This window comes from Hippoglossus stenolepis, chromosome 10, assembly GCF_022539355.2.
Source record: "Hippoglossus stenolepis isolate QCI-W04-F060 chromosome 10, HSTE1.2, whole genome shotgun sequence".
NCBI classification, from domain to species: Eukaryota; Metazoa; Chordata; class Actinopteri; order Pleuronectiformes; family Pleuronectidae; genus Hippoglossus; species Hippoglossus stenolepis.
In genome coordinates this window covers 18,216,713-18,238,126 of record NC_061492.1, presented here as the reverse complement: position 1 = coordinate 18,238,126, position 21,414 = coordinate 18,216,713, and the positions used below count along the sequence as shown (strand labels likewise).

The window sequence follows — 21,414 nt, the reverse complement described above, 5'->3', positions numbered from 1 at the left end:
CATGGCTCTGATGTCCACAAGTGCCGTGTGTTGTCAGTAAAGTGGTAGTTGATTCTCTCATTTTTTTCCTGATACCATGTAACAGTTTACTTCCTGCTGCTTTGTGGGCTGCCTTCTCCCCAGATCTGAAAGAAACATCTTTGATCGAACCGCAGCTGTCAGCCGTGGCTTCTGGTTTGCCCTTAAGGTGATGGTTTTAGTGACTGTGACATCATCAGATACACGTATTGATGTAGACTGTCACAGTTTCTGTGTATGCCTCTAGATCGATACAGTCCCCACAGGAAGTTGCCTCTTTTAACTGATCTGAATCAAAGAGGCAGCATTCCAATCAGTGCTTTCCATGCTGTCCTGCAGGGCTGACATTGTGCCCCCTGGCCAGACCATAATCATTTTTTTCTGGGTTGGTCGGCAAAATTTCAGCCCTTCAACTGCCCTGCTGGGATTACCATGTCATAGATGGGATCTGAATGGCAAAGGTGGGAATGTAGGGGAACGTTTTCCATGCTTTCTCAACCCCCAAAGCTTCCAACTATGTGGATGGAATCAAGCCTGCTAGACACAGCCAGTTGGATGCAGGTGGATCTAGACCAGAAGCATATCTATCTGCAAGAGATCATGGCAACAAAATCAGTCCAGACCTGCTCCTGCTGTCCCTTCGCATTGGGGAGTTTACTGAGCCTTGAGAGTCTAGCAGGATCGTAAGGTGGTAGAGTGCAGGTGGAGATGACTTGCAGATGTTTTGTGGTCAAATCAATCACTGGGCTCCTGAAAGAGATGGGAGTTTGAGTGTGGGCCCAATGGCAAACCACCAGGTCTTTGTCAGAGACGATCAAGTATAACAGCAACTGACTTTGACTGACCAGATCTGGGCTCAAAGGAGATCTATAGGAAGGGGTAGAAGCAGAGGGGGCACACCTGGGATGCCAGATGTCTCTGGAAGGCCTAATGAAATACCACTGAAGAATTATCAACTTTGTGACAACAATGAAGTGATTACCCCAGGAAGAATTAACACAAAGGCTAATGAGATCTAAATAAACTTAAACCACTTTATAAGAAATCAAAGTGTGCTGATAATTGTTAGCGATAGTTAAAGGTCCTATGAGCTTAACTTCTCTTTGTCTGAAACACATGTCCCTTCACGTGAAATCGTATAATTTAATATTTTCTATCAGTGTTGCTGTAATAACAGTGTTATGCTTGTTAATGGTGTTTTATCCAGAAGATGAATTGCTGAATAAGCAATCCATGCAGTAGGCTCTGCCTGAGACTGCCAATCAATCCACCATGTTGGCTCTGGCTATATATCGCAGTTTTTTTTTTACATCTTTTTTACTGCCTTAAATATGTGGTCCTCCTTAACTGTGTTTTTAAATGTACTTGCCCAAACTGTAGAAATAATGCCAACAAAAGCATCACCTCATCTCAATATGCTTCACGGCAAAGGTATTCCTTTTGGTACTTCTTATGTTTACCTTTTAGAACCCACTGTAAACCTGAGGGACATTATGTAGTAATTGATTGGTCACTCATCTTTTCTTTTTATTCATTTCCACAGTGAAACAAAAAAGCAGTTTCTCATAATGTTATTCTCCACATTTTATAGATGAGAAAAATGAATATTTTACATTATAGATAAAAAATGATATTACATAATATAGAAGTCCTGGTACTTTATCACATAATTGCAGCATGTAATGGAATTTCTTTGACCAAGTTGAGTGAATAATTTTTTTACTTTGAGGGCAAATGTCATAATTTGAAAATTGCTATCTTATTTTTAACTTGTTATTGACATTATAGTCAAATGGCATACAAGCAGAGGGCAGTACAACTGTGACCACACAGGATTAAAGTATCTGTTTTTTTATCTTTTCTTTTTGTACTCGTTACACACGAGTTATGGTTTCTACATTTTACCAATAAAGAGAGTTGTGTTTCTGTGTGTGTTGCAGCTCTGGTTTGTGCGGCTGGCTCTTCTCACCAAGCTGAACCTCTTCCAAAATGCTGAGCTGGAGTTTGAACCCTTTGGCAACCTTGATCATCCAGACCTCTACTACGAGTACTATCCCACTGTTTACCCTGGGAGGAGAGGTATATGCACGCAAACACAAACACACACACACATACTCCACTTGCTCAAAACAACACCATCATCATCTTTTTGCTTATTATTATTGACCTTTATGTAGGAGGAGCACTTTTCATATTGATCACAGAAGCTCTTTTATAGAGACTTGCTTTGTAAAAATCACACATTGTTTGATATCTCTTTTCATGTTGCACTCTCCAAAATCTACTCTGTGAATTCTCATGGAGACCCGACTGAAGGTTGAATTGTGCTGTTCAGGATAGTACTGAAAAGCTGCTCTGAAGCTCTTCATCTGTGAATTTGGAATGTGTTATTAGCCTGGTCTCCAAAAGGATTTTGCATCTTACCCACGTTTTTTTTAAAGATACACAAGCATACCACCGCTATCCTATTAAATATTCAAAGGAAAGTTTCTGCCAGGAGCTTGATATAAGACTGTATCGTCAAGAAGCTCCAACAACTCCACTTGTCTCCAGCAGTTCCTTGGTTTTGTTTTTCCTCTTTTTAGACTGCATGAATTGCTCTCTAATGTATTCCCATTACTTTGGATCTGCTTCGCCCCTTGGGCTACTACAGTGAAGGCAGAGGCAGAAACTCAGCTGCACAGACACAGTTGAACACACACACACACATACACACACTCACTCTACTACACCACACTGCACAGCCTTCTAAAGAGAGCACCAATTGACTTTCCATTGCTCAATATTAAATGCTTTGTGCCCTGCTAGGTGCTCGCAGACAAACTGGCACGAGTTGTGTAGCCTGGTGTTAGAAGTTGCAACATTTCTCTGGCCCAAGTCTTGACTCCCATAAGAGGCATGTGCTTGTGTATCGCTCTCTCTGTTATCAAGATCAAACCATCATTTGTGAAAAATCAGCGTTTTTTGGTTATTAATTTGTCTGCAAAATGAATAGTTGACTCTGATTTGGATAAAAAGACACATTTACCACATGCCTATGAAGTATTTTTCATTCATGCTGTTTTTTAGCTCTATCTTTAGTTTCAGGTCAGATTCCTTTTAATATTTAGATCAATGAAAAAGTCCCGCATGGGTTTTCTTGTAGGTGAAATAAAATCTGCTAACAGTCAAAAATTAACATTCACAGCTTCTTTGAGAAAGGGTCTGTGTCTTTATTCAACAGCTAGTTTAAATAATATTTTTGCACTCTAATAAATCAGAGTCAAGTGGTTTAATGTCAAACAAAAAGACCAGGAAAATTCATTAATAGGAGACGAGTCGTGTAAGAATATTTAAATGTCTCAAATTGAATCTAAAGGTCCCCTGTTTAGTTTAACATTCAATGTTTCTCACCAAAGTCATCTATAGCTGTGTCTCAATTCAGTGGCTGCATCCTGCAGAGGACCCGTACTGGTGGTGGCCGTACTGAAATGAGACGGTCTGGTCTTCCTATTGTGTCACCAGCTTGTCCCGCCATTACGGCCATCACCTAGCGAAAAAGCTACGGAGTAAAATGTTCTTCAATTGATTACAAATGTTGAAAACGGGATTTTTCATGCGAACCGTTAGCTGTTCGGTTGAGTACATTCTCCTGACATTTTCGTCCTGCTTTTTGCCACCATTACCTTTTTTAAAAACAGTTTGTCACTGAAGCGCAATGAATCATGGGATATCTTGGGCCGGGAAGGATCCACCCAGTGGAGCCTCCATTGCTCGGGAGTAGAAGGACACATTTGTTGGTCGCATTTGGAGGAGCCTTCGAATTGGGATAGTCTTTTCACGCCGCTGTGACACTTGGTCTATGCATGTAGCGGACGAAGGATGCAACAAATGTGCAGAAAGTGTTTCAGTGTCTACAAATCATTTACATAGTGAACCTGGATTGTTACACCGACATTTCCTATTGTACTCTAGCAGTCCTCTTCTTCCCTGCGGTTTGTTGGCGCATCTGCCACCAACTGTTGTTGAATCTAAAATAAGTGGGACTGAAAGCTTAGTGATCCTTCGTTGTTCATATGTCCAAAGTCCACCCAGATTAATCCAATTCAGTCAATAAATGTATATTTACCCACCATCCAATCAAAATTTTAATTATTGTTTTTTAATTTTAAATATGTATTAATTGTATTTATTGGTTTATTTGTTCAGTACATTTTTGATCATTCTTGTCCACTCATGTTGTGGTCTAAATCACAGGTGTGGAACCTTTTTCCCATCAAGGGCCATTTCAGTTTTTATAACATCCCTGGGGGACCATAGACCTTCTATACTTCTCAATACACACAGTATATCACTCTAACTTTTTAATGCAATGGCTGCAACTGCTTCTCTTTGGGGAGGTTGGTTTCCCAGGTTTTGGTCAGTTAAGTCTTTGAAAGAGTCCATTTTGAAAAGAACAGCTCAGTAGACTGTCCCAGAGATCCTTCAGACTATAATTAATAAATAAAATAAATATATAATAAATATAAGTGCTACAGATGAAAGTTACATTAAATTTTAAAATATTCTAAAATAGAATAAGCTAATCCGACAGCTTTCTCCATCCTATACTTATAGTCATGGTCTGTTTAATGGAGTGCTATTGGTCCTCGACACTAATTAGGTTGTCAAAGTTTGCCAAATTAAATCCAGCAATTCAATCTATGTTCCTCAAAAATGTCCCAATAATGCTGATGTGACCAGGCCCTGCAGTGCTGGTGAATCTAATCACCCATATGCTTCAGTGCATAAATGTGCAGTCTGCGTTAAAAGAGACGAGCTATAAATGAAATAAACACCATCACACCAATGCTAAGTAACCCCACTACTGGTTAAAAACTCAAGAGGTACTTTGTTAATACTTGTGTACAAGGTTGTGGTTTCATGGGTTGTTTTCCTTCTTTGTTACAAACATTTAATTCTAACAGATATTTTAAAAATAGAAAATGTAATCTGATGAAACTTGCTAATACAGAAGAGTGCTGTCCCATCAGTATGAAGATAAAGCAATGCAACAGAGGGCAGTCATACAGACAACAGGTTAATGGGGAAAAGGAGTGTGTATTCTGATGATGGGGAAGATAGAAAGCACAAGCAGATAGACGGCAGAGATAGAAATAGAGATACATAGACTGCATCAGACAGTATCAAAGAGACCCTGATCAAAGCCTGGGGACTCACCTGAATATAGGCTCTTCCTCAAGTTAGGGCTTGTGCGCGCGCATGTGCGTGCGTGCGAGTGAGGCAGTGTGAATGATGTAGAGGCAGCTAGAGACAGAGGGATGAGGCAGAGAGATGAGTGATGGAGCTGTGCAGCACACCCAGTGAGAGAGATGAGAGGGTTTAATAAGCAGCCATACGTAGCTCAATGCCATCTGTAGGTTCCTGCCTCCAGGGCGGTGTGCAGTCTGTGTGTGGGTGGATGGGTTTATATTCTCATCTTGTGCTCTGTGTCTTTCTGGCTCTCTCCCTCGCCTTCCCTCTCTTTTCCCTCTGTCTTCCTCCTGCTATGTCCTCATCCCACCCTGTTTCTTATTTTCCCCTTTTTCCCCTCACACATTTCCCTCCCTCTGTCTCCTGTTTTCTTCTTCTCCTCCCTCCCTTCCTCCCCGTGCAGGCTCCATGCTGCCGTTCTCCATGCGGCTGTTGCACGCTGAGCTTCCCCAGTACCTGGCCAAGCCCCAGGAGGCTCTGGACCGCCTGCACACTCTCAAAACCGTCTGCCTTGCCGTTAGTATCCACACATACACCAACACAGCCTCTGGATGAACATAAAGATATGCATGCTCTGTAGCGCTCGCACAATAAAACTACACACCCACAGAAAAGCACATTAGCCATCCTAATCCTTAAGCCCACCTGTATAAACAGCCAAATATGGTTGGATTTTAGAGTTATTGAATATGCATATTCTAATACACACATAAAAAGCCCTCAGGAATCACTGTAAAGCAACACCTCTCTCTGAAGTTTGAATTTCTCAATTAACAGATTCTAGAGAACTTGGAGAAAGGCTTGGCTGAGGATGGAACTATGATCACCTTAACACCGGAGAACAGGCAAGGTAAGAGTACACACACACACACACACACACACACACACACACACACACACACACACACACACACACACACACACACACACACACACACACACACACACACACACACACACACACACACACACACACACACACACACACTCACTCATATGGACATTTGGCAACAGATCTGGCCTCAGTCCCAGACTGCATCACACTGTGGGAAGAGAGTGAGGTCATGGGGCCCAGTGGGTAATACAGACACACACACTGAGGCAGAGGCACACCTGGTGCAGGACTGCAGCATACCTTGGCCACACACACACACACACACACTCTCAACCACACAAACACACCAATGCGGTGCTCTAAAAGTGTTTAGCACCTCACTGCTCCGCTACTCGCGCTGCATATCAAACGGTCTCTCCAGCCCTTCACGCCGAGCAGATCAATACAGATCAATTCTATCCAATCCACTCACATCTGCACAAGTGTGCTGGGGAAATAGGCACCTTCATCTAAAATTCACCAGGTTTGGGTCGACACTCCTCCACATAACCCCATGTTAAAAGAACTCTCCTTCTCTTCTCTTCTCTTCTCTTCTCTTCTCTTTCTTCCCCCTCTTCCTCTCCCTCTCCCTCTCTTTCTCTCTCGCTCTCTCTTTTCCTCTTTCACACCCTCTCTCTATCCCTCTCCCTCACCTCACCTCTTCCTCTCCTCCGATCTTCTTCCTCTTCTCTCCTCACGTCTTCCTCCCCTCTCCTCTCTTTCTGTCTCTCTCTCTCCCCTCCCTCTCTATTGCTCTTCCTCTTTTTCTCCCTCTCCCTCACCTCACTTCACCTCACCTCACCTCTTTCTCTCCTCTTCACCTCTTCTCTTCTCCTCTCCTTCTCCTCTCTTCTTCTTTTCCTCTTCCTCTCCCTCACATCTTCTTCTCTTCTTCCTCTCCTCTCCTCTTTTTTGTCCTCTCTCTCTCTCTCTTCGTTTGCAAGTCCCGTGATCACTGATTTGACTTTTTTTGTAAGTGACTTAAAGCTACTTAATCAGCTAATTCACATCAGTGAACAACAACAACAAGACACTTGGCAAAGTTGACCTAAATGTACCAAGGTGCTTGCTCGATTGTAACTGTGAGAATTGGCAGGGCGATGATGTGCCGGTTCTGCCGACTTCTCCCCCTCTCTAACAGTAGAGTAATAGCTGTGCCCTCTGTCTCTCCTCTCCCTGCCCATGCAGACAGTCGACAGTCAAGTCAATAAAGCGCAGGGCCTTCCCTTCACACATCAGACCCCTACTGAGTGATTAGCTCCTCTCCCCAACACACACACGCACACACACATGACTGCGGCGATGAATGCTAATAGGCCTGCACACAAGCCCTTCCACACACTGTCTGAGGGAAAAGAGGAAAGCGTGTGAGAGTGTGCCGCAGTGTCTTCCTCACCACCTCGCCTTAAAATAAACCCTGCTGTGGAGGGGGAGGAGGGGATGGGGAGACAGGAGGTGTAATGAGGGGGATGGAGGGATAAGAGGGATGGCTTTCAGAGAGGGGGAGAAAAGGGGTGACACTACAGGGACACCCAAAACAAGTGAAAATAGGAAGAGTCACCCTGTTTCTGTCTTCTCTTCTTTTTCTCTACCTGTTTGTAGCATCACTTAAACTGTGGCAGTCTCGCCTCAGCCGGGTCATGTACTCCATGGCCAACTGTCTGCTGCTGATGAAGGTAGGTGTGTGTGGGTGTGTGTGTGTGAGGGTGTGTGTGTGTGTGTTTGCTGACGCTTTGTGTATCACAGTGTGTTGAATATGTCCCTCTGTTCACATCTACCTGGATGCATGCGTGTTTGTGTGTGAGTCTGTGTGTGTGTGTGAGTCTGTGTGTGTGTGTGAGAGAGGGAGTCTCAGAGATCTCTGATGCCAGGCTGGTGGAGGATTCACAGTGAAATCCCCCTAGACTGACCACTAATTGGATTCGTGGTCAGTGAGAGAGAGAACAAGACGGAGAGAGAGGGAGGATGGAGAGTGTATTTGGATCAGACTGTACAGAGAAACCACAGTGCCATCTACTGGTGAAGTCCAGTATTTTTCAATTGCTTTGGCTTAATTTCGGTTTCAATTCACAAAACTACCGTTGGCTTTCCAGGTTGTAGCACATTTCCTTCAAATCACAAGTACTTTATATCCTAGCTGACTGTCAAGCGAAACCTGCCGAAGGGATTTATATTGTTTAAATTCATATTTATTGAAACCATTCGTGCTGCCATTAGTTTCTTTTCATTACGTAAATGTTCTAAAAATGAAAATTTTGATTATTGAAGCTTGTTTGGGAGGTGTGTTCTATCACAGCTTTATCATCTATGCGGGGAAACAATATGCATCGGAAATGAATCAACAGCAATACAGTGTTTTCATGATTGATTTGAAAATGTGTTTAATCAAATTTGTTTGTTACTGAAGATTTAAATCTTTGTAAACTGGTCACAAATATACAGTTCAAGGTCGTGATTGAAAAGCTAAAAGAATACGATACGTCTACTTCATTGTCACACCAATGTCTCTAGAATAAACACAGATGCAATGTAGAGACCAGCCATAGTCATATCTTATTGCTTGTAAGAATGTGGATTTAACTATAGTGTAAAACCAGACTCTCGAATAGATATCTACAGTTATACAGTATAGTCAATAGTCAGAAATAAATAGAATTTATTTCTCAATTTGATAGCTTTTCTTATGCTGGTTAAAATTTGTATAATTTCATGAAGAGTTTCTCTGGAAACTGTTGTGATCTGAAAACTGAGCCAAAGCAGTCGTAAAATACTCCACCATGATACACACATACCTGCACATCTACACACTGTGTATTTTGTCCCAGCCCAGTGCACACTCTATCTATCTGCACACACACACCCCTACACCTCTCTGACCTCTCTTTGTCGCCCGGCTCAGCAGTCGAGTCACCGTGTGAGCGATGAGTAGCAGTGCAGTGTGGAGGTGGGAGAAGGGTCACTTCGCCCCACTAATACTCCATATGTTTGATTAATGCACTCTCTCTCTCTCTCTCTCTCTCTCTCTCTCTCTCTCTCTCTCTCTACACTCTACACTCTACACTCTACTTTACTTTCTTCATTTCACCTCAACTTGCTTGCTACTTAATACTAATTTCATTAATTTTTTATGTTTTTTTTCTCTTAAATCTGTTTCTTTCTTACTCTTGCGCTCTTTCTTTCCTTTTTGTCTTTCTTTTCTCTCTCTCTCTCTCTCTCCATCAGGACTATGTTTTGGCTGTGGAGACCTATAACTCCATCATCCAATATGAACCTCACCAGAGAGTGCAGCTGCTCAGTGGTATAGGACGCATCTTCTTGCAGGTTTGCAAAATAGCACACACACACATTGCAGCCTAGCTTACCAGGAAGAGGTTTATGGTGGCTTATTCAGTCTGTTCTTGACAAACTCCAGTTTGTCGGCCCAACCAGCACTTCTATGCAGAATCTCCCTCCACAGCAGAGGTTGACTGGAAACATCACGATGAACACAAGACTCCGGAAAGTCATTTTATCTTTATGCCAAGCTGTCTGTACTTATTGCACAGACATGAGGTTTATATCAATATTCACATTCAACTCCTGAATACAAAGCTAATAATCAATTTCCTGAATTATTTATTTATTTGACTCCGATGAGAATCAGGAGCAGAAGTAGGAATAAGGCGTCTTAATTTCTTTCACTCTACTACCAGAAATACTGATATGGTCATTCTTCACCATGCTGATAACTACTTGTCTGTTTATGTATATTTCAATCATATCATCATTAGTCCTTTGCATAGAAACACTGGGAAACTCTTTGTTATATATTATGTTGATCAGTTATTATTTATTTAATCATTTTTGTCTGGGTTCCGTAAGGTGGACAACTCTAAAAACGACATCAACCTCACTATGAACCTCTTCAGCTCTTGCCATGAAAGAGATGCCAAACAAGGATGTCTCAGATTCACAACGCTTTATTGTTGCAATTAGGGTGGGGGGGGTGTACTTGTACCAATATTCACACCTACATATACGCACACAGTCTAGTGGTTAATGTGTCGCTGCTGCTTTGTTGTTGGCTAGATCGGAGATGTAAAAACAGCAGAGAGGCACTTCCAGGATGTGGAGAGAGCCTGCCAGATGAAAGGGAGCCAGTCCAGTCACATCACATGCATGCTGATGAACAGGTATGTCTGCCGTACGTTTAGCACCTCTGTACAGCGTGTGAGTGTCTACTTTAGGCTGTTCAGAATCATTTTTGCTCCACAGCCTCTGTGCTTCCTCCTGGCCTGTGATTTAGCACAGGATGTCACACCTCTGCAGCTCTGGCCTGAGGAGATGTGGAGTTATGAGGCAGAGCTCAAGTGACAGAAGCTATCTTCCTCACAGCTGCATGTGTTGATGCTCTCTTCTCAGAATCAGTCATGTTATGTGTTTTAGTTATTGTTTTTATCTTGTGCGTTTGCTAAGGCAGGGGTGACCTGTAAACCCCTCCCAATAATCATACAATCACACTTAATGGAAAAACATGAAGTGCTTGTTTTTCTCACACTTGTGCTTGACATCTAATAGATACTTTATTTTCTGTGACACGCATCCAAACAATGCACCTGAACCACCAACTGTTTACAATCTGTGACAGATTAACTGCCCCCTCATACACTTCCCCATGGCTCCACAGAGATGCCTCCTCACACTGTAATCCTCACTGCAACATGTTATGGGTCAAGCCGGCATCAAGGAAGAGGAACGATATACCCTGTTTCTTATTTACCAAATTTAAAATGGCTGCCTCCATGTATCTGCTCACATGACTTTCCAAACTGCTCAATTTTGAAAAAAAGGCTGAATCTTTTGTGTGTGTTTTTTTCCAGGGCCTTTGTCTACCTCAGTCAGAACAATTACGGTGAAGCTCATGCATCCTTCACTGAAGTCTTAAAAATTGACCCTAAAAACCCTGTGGTAAGTACGAGCACATCGCAGCCACGACTCTGCAACATGCGAGAGGAACACAAACTACACAACCACTGGGATGATTACTTTTGTTTGAATCTGCTCACGATTAGTCTGAAAAGCATGTTTATTATATTAATGCAAACATTTACACATTGTTCAAATGTTTCGTGGAGCAGCTGCTGAGACCAACTCAAGAAGAATGGAAGCTGTTATTACTGCCAACATGGTTTCTATAAAACACTGAATTAAGGGTCTAAATATATTTGTACATAACAGATTTCACTCTGATTTTTATTATTTTTGTCAACATTTCTAAAAACATTTTTTCACTTTGTCATTTTTTGGTTATTCAGTAGACTCTTGGGCAAAAGTGGCAAATTAAAAGTAAATCAACTCATTAAATTGTACAAAGTCTGAACACCTCCTGAAGCCTCTGCGATTATATAGTGCTTCAGTTACAGAACATTGATTGTTGTTATACATTTTAACTGTAAAATTCAACCTATAAGCAATAGCATGTAGTATCATGTAAAGCCCTTGAGAAACAGTTGATCTAAAAACACAATAATAATACATTTGATTTATAGAGCGCTTTTCATGATACTCAAAGACACTTTACAACATTAAAAGTTAAGCATAAAAAGTAGCACAATATAAACATAGAGCACATATCAAACATTCACATTAAAAGCAATTCTAAAAAGGTGAGTTTTGATTAGAGTTTTGAACATGGTAAGGTCGGTGCAGTCACAGATGTGTTTGGGAAGAGAGTTCCTGACGGAGAAGGCTCTGTCGCCCCAGGCCCGGTGCAATAATATAGAAGCGCTGTTGATTCATTCAGGTAGTTGTGTGGCAAAGTTTAGAAATCTACGCTACAGTGTCCTCGGTGATCCCGCTCAGACCTGGTATTAACGTCCTGAGTGATGCCTTCACAAAGGATCAGTGTTCAGGTCGGGACACATCCAAACGCCTCCTGAGATCCGATGACTTGAACCACATTCAGAGCTGGACACATGTGGCCACATTCTTTTTGCTGTGTGAATGCACATGAGTCTTTGGCCACATATGAAGGACCCACTACTCGGCTGACGTCCTCTGACGTGCTACAGTTTGAAGATATTTTTACACTTCTCAATGTGCATTGATTTGTTTGTGGCCACCGTCGCAATATCAACACTGATCCCCACATTATGAGATATTTTCTTCATAGCAGATCTACGCACAGCATCGATTCATTCAGCTCCTCCTGACTCTGCTCAGTCTCTCTCTCTCTCTCTCTCGCTCGGACCGACACACACACAAACATTGTCATCAGACACATCTGTAAACTCCAACGGGGGCTAAAACAACATCATTTGCTCTTTACGAAAACACAAATGACATACATGATTATTTGCATATAGAGCGTGGAAGTGAGATGCGATCACAAGTGGTCACAGGAGACGCATTCAGGACTCATTTTAAATACCGTGTGTGAACAGACGAACTTAAAGCTGTCCGCTTGTGATTGGATCTTTCAGGACGGATGTTAATACCACGTCTGAACAGGTCCAGGTGTGATTTGATTGTTTGAAGTGCCAAAAACATTAACTGTAATCGCCAACAGTAATGACACCATTAGTGAGAAGTTCATATTTAATCTGCCTCCCTCCTCAAGGCCAACAACAACGCGGCAGTGTGCCTGCTGTACCTGGGCCATTTGAAGGAGTCCCTGGGCCAGCTCGAGGGTCTAGTGCAGCAGGACCCCGCGCTCTACCTCCACGAGAGCGTCCTCTTCAACCTGACCACCATGTACGAGCTGGAGTCGTCCCGCAGCACCCAGAAGAAGCAGGCTCTGCTGGAGGCCGTGGCCTGTCGAGAGGGCGACAGCTTCAACACACAGTGCCTCAAACTGGTCTAAAGAGGCAGGAGGTGGGACTGGGGGAGGACACACACCCACACACTACTGCTACTGTAAACCCCCGAGAATAGAATCCACCTACCGGCTCCTCTGAAACTCCCCATATCCCTAGTTCGAAGTTGCTTGTTTAATCCGTACTGAAGCAAACGTGTGGAACGTTGCCGTTTTAAAGGGGTTTGTGTTGTAGACTATTACTTGACCAGGCCCAGTGATTTCAAGAGACTCAGTGACGTCAATGCAAGACATGGGACGACCGAGGGACCGCTACGACCTGCAAGGTGAGTCATATGACCAGCAGGGGTCGCTGTTAACAAGGTTATCATCACTACCGAATCTGCTTGAGTGCTTATGGCATGGCTGTTCAAGCCATTGTCATAATATTATCTTTGAGACCATGCTGGCTGTGGGTTCGACAATGTTTTATACATTTTTATGTCACACTGGATGTATTACAGCAGGAATTCACATTTCGTTTAAAAATGACTCTTTTCGGACCACTACATTCCACTGTTCCTTTTCATAACCAGTTATCAATAATCAGACGCCGTGAGCAGAGGTGGTGATTCACTCACTACATCACACAAACATGACAGAATTTGAGGGAAGATTCTTGGGTAATAGAACTGTAATAGAGAAACGTTTTTAAAAACGTATTAATCAGAATTTATGTCCCTATGATTATTCTTGATGGGAATATATTTTTGTGCAGGGTCGTCTTGCTACAAGTCTTAAGCGTCACTAATGAGCCCTTTCATATATGAAACCTCTGCACTGATTACAGTCACATCAGTACTGCTTTATTTAGATCGAATTGAAAGAATGAAGATAAATGGCACATTTATTAACAAGCGTTGCCACATTTACACCCTTTGCTGTTGAGTTTCACATTTTGGACTCTGGTATGAAGTTCTTCTTTATTGCTTATACTAAAAGTGGATCGGTTACCAAGGCTACGAAAAGCTGGCCAATGACATCCATCGAGTGACTCCTACCTTACAGGTCATGGGACGTGGCGGTCCCTGAGAAGAAATGGTCCGGCACTTGACGTGGGCATTATCCTAAGCTTCAGTGTGCTTCAAGTTTAATGTCCTCTGTTCATCAACACACGCCTGTAATACTGGACTAACTAACCACTCAGTTTGAGGTGCATGTTTTTTTTTTACCGGGTTTATTAACAGTGAAGATGAACACGTCCTTCAGATTTCATTGTGCCCTGTTTTCTTTACTAAATCATCATGTAAGATATTAGGAATCCAAGAGTGTAAACGGAGTAGAGCGATTTGTTTAAATTATTGTATCAAAATGTTGTCTTGTTAAATCTTTTATTGATTTGTTCCGGTTGATCTTTAATTATCATTGTTTACAAATTGTGTTTATCATATTTATGTATATTAAAAAAGGCATTGTTACATATACACAAAGCACATATTCATTTTGTGTGTGTGTTTTCAAAAGTCTAAGTATAAAAGTGCTTGTTATCTCATCAACGCTTGAATATTTAATTGTCTAATTTCTACATCATGACCGAGTTATATTAATAATAACGATAGACCCCATATAGGTTTATATATATACATCTATATATAACTAAAACATGGCAGTCCTAGGAACAATTTAGATACTGCAGGAGGAAACATGGAGCGGAGGTAGACAGGATCGTCCACTAACCACAACGTTGGTGGTTGGACGCCCATGAATCAGAAAGTAAATCTGAAAATTGCCCGGCTGTGTGTATGAAGCGTGTGTGTAATAGAAGTGCTGTATGAATGTGTGCATGAATGTGACTTGTACTGTAAAGACAACACTGGAAAATCGCCATATAAATAAAGTCCATTTCAAAATTGTCGGAGCCCAAATTCACGACTGCTGTTACACATGTATTCACTCGCCAATTGTAAGTTACACCTACAGTAGTTATGATACACAAGCATCAATCTAATCAATCAAACTACATCAATTTAATCACAATGTTGATTTACTTGAATAGTAATTTTACTGTATTTCATGGCTCATAGAGGTGTTTTGTCCATCCAAATTATATAAACATTAAAGCAGTAACAAACACTACCTGGGATGATCAGCTAGTGGAAAACCATCCTCACCAGAGAGCGTTTCTCATCTGTGTACATAAACACAGCATCTCCTCTCATTTCATTGGCCACCAAAAATAATGTTCTGACCCATTTGGCCAAATGGAGAAATAAAAAATATTTATTTGGTTTTAGACTATTTTACTAGTGTGTACAAAGTAATTATTTTCCGGACATCCCAACCGACGTGTTTAATGATAAAATGTCACTTTAGATGTATTATTATTATTATACTAGTGAGTGATTGGGCCCTCTGCTGGAGACTTAATAGCTGGATGCTCTTTATTTTGGCAGGGAATAGATAATAGGGGTAAGGGTTTCCACAATGTTAGTCAATGACACTGAACTAAAATTATATAACAATATATGACACAAACTAAACAACCGGATCTTAAGGAAACTAACTATATGCACAAAGTGCCATGTACTCCAGACAGTAAAGCTCTCACACATTTCACTTGTGAAGGTTGAATTTTACTCTTAATTCACTCTCCTTTATGATTTCAGTCAGTTAGCGATTCACAAGAAAAATTGAAAAGTTCTACTTTGCATGTATGCATTGTTGGCCATGTTTTGACAGCCTAAAGGTCAGTGGGGTGATAAATAACTTACAGAAATCTTGTGATTGCCAGTTTTATTTTCAGATATAAAGTTTTGCAGCACACACGCTCACAAATATTCAAACATCACCAGGATATTTTACTGTGAAAATTTAAAACGCTAATTATTCATTGCCTTGTTCATTTTTCTCCCATGCTGGTGAAGCTGAGATTTGACAGAACCTCGTATACATAAAACAATCAAAGAGAAGAAGGCCCTTTTACCCAGATTACCCAGCAGTGGTAAAAGTATTCAGAAACAGCATAGTAATAATTATGGCACGACTAATACTGGTGCCAATTTTATGGAGTTGTGATATATACACGTTTGTTTGAGTTATCCTGAGGAGGGATCAGGTTGTGGTTCATTAAGCAAAGTATTTCACAAAGTACTAAGTATGTCATTTATTGTAAAGAGCTGTGACGCTACATGTACTGCAGACAGTGCTGTAAACAATGGAGTCGGAGCGCCATCTGCTGGACAAACTATCTGACTACACCATTTCTCATTTACCTTGAGCAATTTTTTTTTCTGTATCGACCTGTAAAAAAGGTTTTTAAATCGGACAATATATACACGGATGCTCATAATTCTGTTATAGAACAATATTAAGTATCAGTTGGCACTAGTGCTAATTAGCACATTTTAGATCTCTGCAATCAAAGCTTAACTTATATATAAATCATACTTTATACTTATATAATATAAAAGCATCAGCTACATATTTAAAGAACGTACCAAAGACAGAGGGGCTCATTATGCCTAACGGCCCCTTCCTAAGTGAAACATTGCTATTTATGGTAATTTAGACTTTTAGACCTATTTTGACAGTAGCTGGTGATTTGGAGATTGTCTGGGTGTAGATCTATTTGTTTATTTCTCTCACTCTGACTTAAATGTCTTCATCCACCAGCATGACACAGTTCACAGATTTCGGTAAGATTTGGGGAGGGTTAATACAACTTGGTAATGTTGGTACGGATCACCTGCCAGTCTCCATAATGCACCTGATCATAACAATATCCATCTCCATAAAATCTATTCCTTCATCCTGCAAGAGTTCTGTCAGAGCAGCAGAGGTGGTAATTATATGAACTACTTTATATATTTATGGGTACTTCAGATTTTATCTTAGTAACTGTAGTGAAGTCTGAAGTATTTGCCACTTAAATATAGTGTTTTGAAGAGTACACAAATATTTAAAAAAATGAAACGCTTGCATCTGAGAGCATTTAAGTCATTATTCAGATTTCCACTGAGACTGTCTAAATGTAAGCTACATCGTTTCATTTGCCTCGATATAAACATCTTAATCATTCTGTTTTAATCTCCTTTAACATACTCATGGAAAACCTGCTATATTGCCCTGGTAGAACCCAATCAGAGACCCTGATGGATTCCAGTCTGTCGATGATGATAACGTGTGCAGCATCTTCCTCTCTCAGGATCCCTGCAGAGAAGCCATGTACTTCGAACGGATGTCCAGGTCATCAGCTGGACGGTTGTAAGCCTTCCACACAGGCTCCCCCACAAACAGCCTCATGGCTTTAGTGTAGTTCTGAGGAAACAAACAATCCCAATGATAATCATGCATCTGACAAGCTGCATGTTTGCCTTCAAGATTTCTCTCCAGTAAGCCTTTGAACAGCCTATGATTAACATTGTGACATCATTTGAACGCAAACAAAATGATCCTGTTTTAATTTGCATAATCCTGTGCTGCTTCCTTGTAATAAAATAGCTCATAAACTTTTCTCACAGACATTACGACATGTCACAGCATGAAAATCATGGGTGTAGCTGATTTATGACATGAATCTCATGGAGGTGAAATGGTTGTACTTGTAATGCAATTGGATGCATCCCGAGATAACTAAAAAGTAGTTTAAGGAGCTCATTGTTTTTTATCCTCTGGGTCCAGTGTTAAAATGGTATGGGGAACTGCTTTTCATCATCTGCTCCTATTAAACGTGGTGTCCCTCAAGGTTTCATTTTAGGCCCACTTTTATTTTCACTTTGCTTTCACCTGGCTCTATCTTTTAGAAGCATTGTATTTATTATCACTGTTATGCAGATGACGCACGTTACGGCTGCCTTGGGATATGTATTGCTGTGTGTTTATGTTAAGTAGGCTGTGCGGCCCCCGGTGCAGGATTGGCTCCCACGGGTGTTAGTCTAGCTTTTTTTCAATCAGCAGCACCTGCCGTCGTTCCTTCCCCTCCCTCCCGATTGGCAGATTCCCAGGCCTCCCAACCAATCACCGGAGAGCATAGGCCCTACATAACCTCCCGCTGAATCTTCAATCAGGGCGGTCGATGAGCAGCACGCCTTAGAGCCTTTGTGACTAGCCCTAAAGTTTGTTAGTGTATGATTTGGATGTTAGAAATTGTTTGAATGCACCATTTAGAGAGTTTTGTATAGTCTCAAGTGAGATTCGGGGTGTGGATTATTTTTTGTGTTGTTAACAGATTTAAAGTTTATTAGCGTAGGTGTTTATTTTTGCATCTGATGTTTAGTTTTAGTAACATCATTAGCTCTAGGTTAGTCCTCCTTTTGTTACCCTTGTTTGTACAAGCCTTTGTTGATGCTTATGTAATTTCATTTGATTGAAACATTCACCTAAAAATTCTGTAAATCAATGACTTTAATTTAAACTGCCAATTCCAACCTGGTATATTTACTTCCCTTTGCCTCTCGAGCTAGGGTCGTAAACAACGCACAATTTGACTTACTAGTTATTCTAGTTAACACTTACTCGATTAGAAAAGGGCGTCTTTTATCAGCTAAGAACCACAGCATCTAGTTTAGTGTAATCAAGCAGATGCTGTCAGACGTACGGTCTCGTCCAGGGTGAAGCGGTGGTAGATTCCTGCCGGTAGAGTGATCAAGTCTCCTTTGCTCATAGAAATTCGGATCCATCTATCCTCCTTGTCCCTGACGTCAAAGTAGGCCCGGCCGTCCAGGATGTAGCGGATCTCATCATCCTGGTGCAGGTGCTCCTCGAAGAACATCTTCAGCTGAGTGGACAGTCACACAAAAGACAGAGGCCTGAATAATGGGGTGAAGTTTTACAACTCAGTGAATAAGACACATAGTTAAGTGCGAGCATTCTTATCTTTACAGATGCGTGCAAAATATGGCTATATGAAATACACTGAATGCTTAAGTTATGTATGTTATACAATCTCCAGTTACTCCAATAACGTTCCACTGTTGGAAGCATCTTCTCCAACAAAGATTCAGCCTCTCGGAATTAAACTAGAAGGTTTAACTGAGGGCGCATACTTCCACCGAGGGTAAGGCCTTATCTCGCCATTTTAAAGAATGTAGAATGAATAATTCCTGTGTCCACCTGTTTATCTGAAACCCATCCAAAATGCAACAGGTTCTCTCGATGGAAATCGGTTCAGAAATGAAAACATAGTCTCCTTGGTGGAAGTAAAAAGATCATTAAATGACTAATTTAATATGTGCAGCTTTTTGCAGTGTAACCCCCTCAGGTTACCTTGTCCTCATAGCCAGGTAGTGTGTCCTTGTGGATGGTGATGATGTCCTTGTAGCTGTAGCCCTGGTCTTTGCGGATCTGCTCCAGCTCTGGGTCTGTTTCGTAGATATCAGCATTCAACTGCAGAGACAAAATGATCGTCAGTACACAAACTCACGTGTGGAAAGGTGCAAAAACCATGTGTCGTCTTTGTATCTCTTGTTACACATTATAACAAACTCAAATGCTGGCAGTCAGCCTCTCATATGATAGTTAGTTAAGCTTTATTTCAGACTTAAGGGTCCATATTGGTATAAAATTAAATAAAAAAATAAATGACAAAATCCAGCACACAAAAATAGAATACAGTTATCACACTAAGGGGTTCCACAGGGATCACAACACGGATTTTTGTTCCAGTGTGTCCACCAACAACCTTTATGTATAAGATTCCTCAGCAGAGCTTGAAAGGTGGAGATTTGTCTTCAGCCACAAACATGTGACTTGTCCACTTTGGAAGCTTGAGCAGAACTCTGAACGCATCATTCTAACCCGCCACACGGAGCTCTCTCGGTTTCACTGCTGAACTGGAGCAAAGCAGCAGACTGAAGAACGTGCTGATGTAACATCTGTGCACACAGGACTTTAATGGTAATGTGTACAAACAATGCGTCTTCGTCCGCAGGCCTCGATACTCGTCAGCTCAACAAATTCAGGGCAACAACCCAATGTAGACATGTTTGTTACAACGTTGGTTTCTGGGTCACGGTGGTTATGCAACTGTAGTTACAGTTAACAGAAGCTCAGTGAATTCATCATTTAAAACGCGGACTTTAGCTGCATGTGGTGCACGTTGTGTTGTGTTGAACGTGGAGGGAGCTGAAGTGGTGTGAAGTTGGGGTTGTGTGTTACCTTCCTGTGGAACACCCCGAGCTGCTCCAGCGCTCCCAGTGAAGCAGACTGGTTCGGCTCCAGCCGGTGCGGCCTCCTCTGGTCCTCGTCCGAGCTGTCCATGTACCACGCTTCCATCTCCATTGCAGCTGCTGGACTCCACAAGTAAACAGGAAGCCCCACTGACCACTGCGTGTCGCACGCAGCGTGACGCACTGCACCGTCATGACGTCAGGGCTGCGAGGGCGGAAGTAGCAGGCAGGACTCGAGTCAGAGTGTTGACCATAGACTGTTTATAAAACCGTCGATGTCAGTGGTCACCAACCCTTTCGAGCAACTTTTCTATTCAATGCACAATATTCAAATGAATATCAATTCATATTTACAATGCACAATATGTAGCTTCTCAGTTCCACATCAAGTTCTGCAGAGGAGCTGCTACTGCAGCACAATGTTTTTACATATAGGCTTTGATTTTAATATGGCCACAAATATGATTATTGCCTTGTATGAAAGAAGTCCCTTGTACTCAAATAAATGCCAGTACTACACAGTATGAAGCCATGCATCTTCTGCTCCTGCAAATATTTCACAATAAAAAAACCTTTTTAAACAAGGGAATGGATTCCATCAACAGAAACACTGGAACACCATTTGTTTGTGACATAAATTCATCAGATAAGCATTAAAACTCAGATGAACGATCATTTTCTCTGTCTATTCAGCTGTGAACCACAATGTTTATCCGTCTATGACACAAATGTATTTACAACACTTTCCGAACCCGTTTCAAAGTAAAAGCACTCCAGCGTTTCACTTTCTGAATCCACTCATTTGTTCCAACGGGGCTTTGATTGTTATCGACAGACCGAAAGATGCGCATCTTCATACCGTAGAGTCCTGACATTTAGTTTAGTACATAAACCAACTTGTTCTTGAAGGAAATGCAGGAGATAAACCTGCAGCTCCACCGCCAGTAGCGGACACACAGCGCGTGTGAAGAACAGACAACCGACACACAGCTGATCTGCGGCGCGACGACAGCCAGTGAGTCCAGAGAGTTGGGGGATCGACCGTAAAGACTATCGACGGGTTGGCGACCACTGCTTCTATGTAAAGGGCTTTGAGACAGTGTATATTATGATCTGGCGCTATACAAATAACATTTTATTGAAATTGAATGTACATATGTCCGTTGGGACCAAAGAGAAAAGTAAAGAAAATAAATTAATTTGCATTAAACAGGATAGAACTGAACAGCACTGATGGCAGGGTGGAGCATTTCTTGAGGCAAAGGGCTAAGTGAACAGGTGGTGTTTGAGGAGTTTTTTCTATATTGCATATGTAAATAAAAATTGTTTGGAATGTTTGTTGGGCTGTTGTT

The 21,414-nt window shown here is 41.6% G+C and overlaps 2 protein-coding genes across 2 annotated transcripts in view; one reads left to right on the top strand and one right to left on the bottom strand.

Moving 5' to 3' along the window:
• The window catches only part of trappc12 (trafficking protein particle complex subunit 12), a 33,491-nt gene extending 19,039 nt beyond the window's left edge, over positions 1-14,452 (top strand). The window contains exons 5-12 of the mRNA XM_047341820.1: positions 1,959-2,097; positions 5,654-5,766; positions 6,028-6,100; positions 7,727-7,800; positions 9,347-9,445; positions 10,193-10,296; positions 10,984-11,071; positions 12,723-14,452. Coding sequence (XP_047197776.1) covers positions 1,959-2,097; positions 5,654-5,766; positions 6,028-6,100; positions 7,727-7,800; positions 9,347-9,445; positions 10,193-10,296; positions 10,984-11,071; positions 12,723-12,965 — 933 coding nt within the window. The 3' untranslated portion in view covers positions 12,966-14,452. The remainder of the gene's footprint in view (positions 1-1,958; positions 2,098-5,653; positions 5,767-6,027; positions 6,101-7,726; positions 7,801-9,346; positions 9,446-10,192; positions 10,297-10,983; positions 11,072-12,722) is intronic.
• A 1,222-nt stretch (positions 14,453-15,674) lies between these two features.
• Positions 15,675-20,236, bottom strand: adi1 (acireductone dioxygenase 1). The gene is made up of 4 exons (XM_035167158.2): positions 20,052-20,236; positions 19,161-19,280; positions 18,493-18,672; positions 15,675-17,213 (listed from the first exon to the last, which is right to left on the bottom strand). The coding sequence occupies exons 1-4, from the start codon at positions 20,172-20,174 to the stop codon at positions 17,097-17,099; spliced, it is 540 nt and encodes a 179-aa protein (XP_035023049.2). The 5' UTR covers positions 20,175-20,236; the 3' UTR covers positions 15,675-17,096.
• Positions 20,237-21,414: the final 1,178 nt, after the last annotated feature.

Coding starts and splice junctions, on each gene's coding strand:
- adi1 (XM_035167158.2), bottom strand. CDS start 20,174: ATGGAGATGGAAGCGTGGTACATGGACAGCTCGGACGAGGACCAGAGG. Junction 19,281..20,051: donor TCGGGGTGTTCCACAGGAAG/GTAACACACAAC, acceptor TTGTCTCTGCAG/TTGAATGCTGATATCTACGA. Junction 18,673..19,160: donor TACCTGGCTATGAGGACAAG/GTAACCTGAGGG, acceptor CTGTCCACTCAG/CTGAAGATGTTCTTCGAGGA.